This window comes from Merops nubicus, unplaced genomic scaffold (genome assembly GCF_000691845.1).
Source record: "Merops nubicus isolate BGI_N331 unplaced genomic scaffold, ASM69184v1 scaffold46585, whole genome shotgun sequence".
NCBI classification, from domain to species: Eukaryota; Metazoa; Chordata; class Aves; order Coraciiformes; family Meropidae; genus Merops; species Merops nubicus.
The window spans coordinates 1-6,513 of record NW_008612498.1 but is presented as its reverse complement, the minus strand read 5'-3'; the positions used below and the strand labels follow the sequence as shown (position 1 = coordinate 6,513).

The following is a 6,513-nucleotide window of genomic DNA, read 5'->3' as shown; positions in this document are numbered from 1 at the left end:
CTATTAATAGCAGGTTCTCTACTCTCTCTTCTAAGTGGAAAAAAAAAAAGGAAGATACTTTTCTACAGTTTTAAGACTTCCTGTTTTCTGGACGTAATTTGAAGTTCTTTTCATAAAGCAAACCAAAGCGAGGGTTTTTCATGCAAATGCACTCAGTAGCTGTGGAGTGCTGCAGTATCAGGTCCTGAAACTCTTTCCCTCCTTCATAAAAAAAAAAAAAAAAAAAAACAGAAGCAAGAGGCCAAATACTGAAACCTTGAATTAAGGGGAGGAACAACAAAAAGGTCTGTGATCACTGGAAAAGAACCTACAATTTACAGGTTTCAAAACTGTTGTGTTGTGGTTGGTTAGCAAGCTAACAAATTGACTGAACACTATTGCAGGAGGAAAGCATACATCCATGGAGAGGTTAATTACTTTTTTTTCTTCAACTCTCAAAATAATTTAATTCTTCATTTCTCTTCATCCCACCCAAACCCGTTTCACCCCCCCTTTATAAAGGGGCAATTATTTAAAATCTTTGCTTTTTGTCCTCCTCAGAAGGAAACATTCTGCACAGCCAGCTCAACAGCAAAGATTCACTCTAACTGCTTGTGACCATCCTTGTGCCAGCAACCCTCGACTTGAGCACTGTTACACCAGCAGTCCTTCACAGGGATGGAAGGAAGGACTCACCCTTTATAAGGGAGGACACGAACTCTATCAAGGACACACTCAGACCTCCCCCCACTCCCCTCCCCAAAAAGAAAATGCTAAATTACCGTAGCTTCATTGCAAACTGTGCACTTAACCACGTGTTGGTGTAGCTTGCCATCCAAATTGATTAGTGACTGGCACACACGGCAGTTTATTACCGGGACGCCACTGGCATCGGGGCTTGCAATGGCAGTGTACGGAGGAGGAAGCTCTGCTGCAAGAGATCAGGAAATCCCAGTTGGAAAATGAAAGGTTTAGGGGATCCTAGAACACTGTCAGCAAAGATAGTGTCTGACAGTCAGTCTTAAAAAAGAAAAAAATAATTTAAAAAAATGAAGTTAATTATTAGTACAAACATAAGACAAACCTGTTTGCTTTCCCCTTCCCCACAATTTCTGTGACAAACATCAACTGTAGTTGTACCTGAAGCATATACACAGGGCCTATTAACCCAGGAAAGTGGACCAGACAAAAGACTCATCTATGCAACTTTGTTTCAAACACACTTTTTAGTCTTTAGAATAGGGGGGAAAACCCAACCCAAACAAACCCACTGCAATTAGTAGCAAATAGAAACAAGCTTATGAAGAAAAAAAAATAAGATAGACAAGACACAGGTAGGGAGAAGAGCCATAACCAGCACTTACAAACATCTGGAGAGACTGAAACATAGGCAAGTGTTTATCATATAGCAACAAACACTACAGGTAAAAACACAGAAGTCTTGTTAAGGAAACATGTCTTGGATGCTTGGATAGGAAGTGGCATGAAGTGCCTTTTTTTTTTTTTAGTGCAACAACAGCAAATTTATGGTATTTTGAAGAGAAAAAAAGAAGTGAACCCTCAGAGCTTCTGCTGTTAAGGGTTCCAGATATTTTTGTTGCCTGAGAACCAAAGCACATATGCACAAAGAAGTCTTTAGCCACTTAAAACAGGCTGACACAAGGGAGACTATAGTGGCATCAAGCCCTTAGGGAATAGCAGATTTCAGTTTAGCCAGTCCTGAGCCCACCACAAATCAGGGAGGAAACGCTCAAGATCCTTCTTGGTTTAAGAATCCATGGAATGAAAACAATTCAGCACAGCAACCTCTCACAAGCTTATTACCACAATTATTTGGCAAATAATAGCATTGGCTTTTATTTCATCAAGAAGTTCAGAGCTCTTCAGGTAAGAAAATATGGAATGGGCATATTTAATAGTTCACAGTTAACTTTTTTTATACTAACTTTTAAATACTCTGCAGACCTGGGCTTCAATAAATTATTTCATAATTACATCTAAGCAGCCAGTAAAATCTTCAGAGAAGCAATGAGAGATACCCTACTTACAGTTTACAAACAGCACTGAATAAAGCAGTGTCTGCTGGGGGGTGGTGAGTGAAATCACAGGCTGTTATCAAAGCTGACAAGCCCAAGTATTAAATTTAAGCCTCTAAGAAAGCACTCGCCACTCCTTCACTCTGTTTTCAAGTAAATGTCGTAAGTTGGAGTGATGTTAGAAACCCTGCCTGTCCTTCAGATCCCCAAATCTTCACAAACCTTTGAAGCAGCACTGCTGTTCAGTGCTCTATCTCTTTGCTACTTGACCTACAAACAACCCAGACCCATACTTGATTTTAACTCTGAGAAAGCAGAAGGAAGGTGGACACCCTGAGGCTCTCAGAATCACATACAACATACTAGAATTATTTCAGGTGAGAAACAAAATTAACTTAAATGCAGCAATGGAATTCTGAAGTCATCACAAACTGATGCTCCATTACTTGAGCAAGTGAACTTCACACCTCCAACTTTGATAAACTGGTTGCAGAAACCAAGATCTTTAAGAAACAGCACATAACTTAGTGTTGGTCTGATGTTTTTTTTTGTCTTTATGAGGAATTACATTCTTAAAACTTTTAAGAATACAGTATTTTGCAGTATTTTCAGTAGAAGACTGCCACATGCAAAATACTGTATAAATAAAAAATATTACAAGCTACTAACAAACAAAATACACACAACATGAATTCCTCACCCCACACACACACTTTGGCCACTAGAAACGATCTGAAACCTAGTGGATCACTGCAGAAATCAGTTTGGGATTTGGACGATGGGAACAGCCATGTCATAGCTGCAAGTGAAAAAGTCAAGGCTGCTGCAAGGAAGTTTTGGCCATAAGCAGGCTGCTGAAGTGCTCCTGCAGCAAGCAGCTGACCTATTCTGGCTAGAAGAAAAGGCAGCCGTACGAGAAAAGGCACGTCCAGCAGACCACACTCTGTCAAGACACCCCTGCAGCCCAACCCCAGCTTTGAGGCTGCTTTTCTGAAACGCAATAATCACATTACAGTGATTACAACTTCTGTGCTTTGTGCTCTCCATTTCAAGTGCAGCTTCTCCACTCTATCAGCTGGGCACAGCGCAGCTGTACTAAGGAAAGGCAAGCAGTATCTGGAAGAGAACTAGAAAGTAAGAAGGGACACACAGCCCAGCCTTTCAGCTTTCCATGATCCCGGAATGCTTTAAGAATTGTTAACTACACCCTTCTAGACATTTACAATATTCTATATGCTGCTCTAAGTCACAACTCTGAGGATTTTGAGAGTTGTTTAAACGAGGTGTGCGAGCACCTAGAGATGCTGCCAGCCACTCCTTCAGCCTGAGGCGGGAGCTGCTGGGCTCAGGTAAGCAGCCTTGCTGCTCCTGTCCTGCTGGCTCAGCAGACTGCAGACGGCAAGCAAATAATGGCTGCTCTTCAGAGCAGTGCTGCAGCAAATATTTGCTACCGAGCAGAAAGCTGGATGTATCTTGGCACTGCAACCTTCATGCTTAAAGAAAAAGTGTACTTGGAAGAGATCCAAAAGCCACCAAAATTAAATTTAAAATATATTGGGAGGAGGGGAAATAAAAAGGAAAATAAAGGCATTGCCTCAGAATTCGCTGCTCATTACCCCTTAATAAAGAGGCTTCAAAGTACATTAACTCACTTTGGTATGAATTTTGTGGTTTTCACAGCTTGAATTCCAGGCTAACTATAACATCTAAAACCAGTTCATAAAGGTCCATCATACTGGATGATAGGAAAGTTCCATATACAAACTAGAGGTTTTCAGGGCACATTTAATGAGACACTGACCTTCCTACTGCTGATAGATCAGTTTACAGCTATATCATAATATTTTTCATGGTAAAAAAAAATAAAAATCCAGCAGTAATTGGTTCAGCAAGATTAGCACAGTGCCCTAGCATTCAGTACATCTGATTCTAACCTAAGATTCCCTCCTCCCCAACACAGGAATAGAGCTGCAGCAGAAGTTACCACAGATTCAACCTTAGAAACTCCTTGTGGTGCTCACCCACTTTCCTCCCTTGGTATTCAAAGGGCAGGAACCACATGCAACTTACCTGGGTCAAACAGAAAGGAGTTACTTTTGGGGTCTGATAAAAAAAACACCAAACCAAACAGCAAACCAACCAAATTTCTTTATCCTGACCTGGGAAGGGGTGGGGGTGGGAAAAGGTTACTGACCTATGCCACAGACAGGTAGCTAAGAACTGAAATCCTGAACCACTACCCCCACCCGAAAAAAGGAAAAGAAAAAAAAAAAAGAACAAAGAAAAAAGCACTGAATAACCACCCTACTACAGGAAGCAGAGGTGATGGTCTCACCCTTTGTCTCATATGAAAATTTCTTAAATACTGTGCCCTTCATCCACATCAAAAAATATTCTTCTTGCTTGCTTCTGCTGTTAGGAACAAACCCTGAGCTGTCACCAGGATACAACCATCCACTTGCTTATCCTGAAAGGGGTCAGTGGGGTCTCAGCTGCAGCCCAGTAAAGGAAGAGAAGGCTACTTTCAAACCATAGCCTTTCTAATTTAAAGCTCAGGGCACAGTAGATAATTACAAGGATAAGGCTGTTAATGTACATTCAGGTGGTAGTTTTGGGGCCAAAGGGCTTCCTCCTTCCTCTGCAGCTCCATACCAGTCAGGTGATGTTAAGCCAGGAAGCTGTAGAAATGGGTTTGGAAGCAAAGCCCATCTCCCTATGACAAGGCTTCTTCCCTCTGTGTCTAGACCTGTGCTAGGGAGAGAGATAAGGACGACCGGCGGTTAGCTAAAAAGGCAGTTTAGCTTGCATAGATCCTTTCACTAAGGATAACTGTAACTGACAGAGGAAGGAAACCAGAGCTACTGGGTCTATGTCATAGCACTACGAGATTTTGTTCTGCAGATTTATTTATTTATTAAGTTTGGTAGGGCGGTTTTGAAGTACTACCTAGTATGCTTGCACATGGACTGATCAAACAAGAGACACTCAACTTGTGAGAAGTCTGATGTTTAAGAAAGCTCCATGGTTCCACCTCACTTGTGGGAGCAAGGCACATATCTTGAACACCACACCCCACCACCAGTGCCAAGCTATTTAACATGACTTACAGACATGGACTGAAGGCACCAAACTGAAATGAGCATTTGGGGTCCAGCTTGTTTCCAGGTGATGAGTTTTACCCTGGGTTCAAACAAGAGTCACCGACCTAATGCATTTTCATTACTTTCTAAATCTATAAAGAGGCTTTTACAAACAGATTGAAACATATGCCAAAGTATCAGTTACAAGATAAGGTCTACTGAGAATAAAAATATAGAATACCAGAATTTAAACTAAGGTGCATTTTTGGATTTTTTTTTAAATTACAAAACTTAAGGGATCATGTCAATCCTACACACAATTTGATGGGGGGGGGGGGGGAGGGAAAAAAACACACAAAAAAAACCCCAAGCAACAATAACAATAAAAAGACAACTAAAGTCTCCCAAACCTCTGCTGTTTCTCAGGTCGATAGCCATTTGTGCGATTAAAATGACAGTGAACAGTCAACCCCAGCTACAGCACTAAATGAAATACATTTTCCTATCGAGGCAAACAGTATAAATATAATTCAAAACAGACAGATACTCACTGGTAGCATTCTAGTTACATACATATGACACAAATATATACAATTACATAAAAATCCTTAAGAAAGGGCCAACGCACTGAAGCCAGTGAGATCAGGACTGTAATCTTAAATTTTAAAGGCTACTGCTAGCAAAGCTACACTAATCTTATTTAGTCTTGATTCCTTTAGCTTTCTCCCCGCCTCACTGTCTGCTCTAAAATGTTTCACTGAAGGAAAAAAAAAAAAAATCTAACCACGTACTTTGTAAACATCCCGATTTGTATTTTTGAAGTCAATTTTTTTTGCCTACTTACTAAATAGTCGGTATCGATTTTTTGAAGCCGGTAAAATTAGCACCGCCTTGTTAAGCCATAATTTCAGATTTGAAACCATAGTATCTAAAATGCTTTAAAAATAAGCCAAAACCAGCTATGGCCTTGAAATGCATTTGCAAGGACATCCTAGTGGTTTTGGACTTCAACTACCACACTGCACACAGCCCCTTCGCTGTTCGAATTTGCCAGCTGGCGCCTGCGGGTCAAGGCACTTCGATGGTCCCCGGAGGTGGAATGGAGACCTGGGGACTTTATTCTGCTTCGAGGCTCCTGCGTGTCACCCCTGCCTGCTGCTGCCCATCTCAGCAGTTCGCAGCTAAAGATCTTTTACTTAATCCCGCTCCTAAATTACTGGGGAACCCCAAGTCCAACAATTACCTTGCAAGCCCCGACACGCGAGGCAGTTACAACGAGCAGACCGGTTCGGGCTCGTTCTGCCACTGCAAACGATTATTTTTAATTTTCTTCGCTTCTGAGGAGTTGGCGGCGGAGCGCGGCGCGGAGCACGGCCTACCCGGCCCTCAGCGGCGGTACCTGTTGTGCCCCCGCCGCC

The 6,513-nt window shown here is 41.8% G+C and overlaps 1 protein-coding gene across 1 annotated transcript in view; it reads right to left on the bottom strand.

Moving 5' to 3' along the window:
* TMEM55A (transmembrane protein 55A) overlaps positions 1-917 on the bottom strand; it is a gene marked incomplete at its 5' end in the record, with an annotated part of 17,837 nt that extends 16,920 nt beyond the window's left edge. The window contains one exon of the mRNA XM_008941551.1: positions 762-917. Coding sequence (XP_008939799.1) covers positions 762-917 — 156 coding nt within the window. The remainder of the gene's footprint in view (positions 1-761) is intronic.
* Between the last annotated feature and the right edge of the window lie 5,596 nt (positions 918-6,513).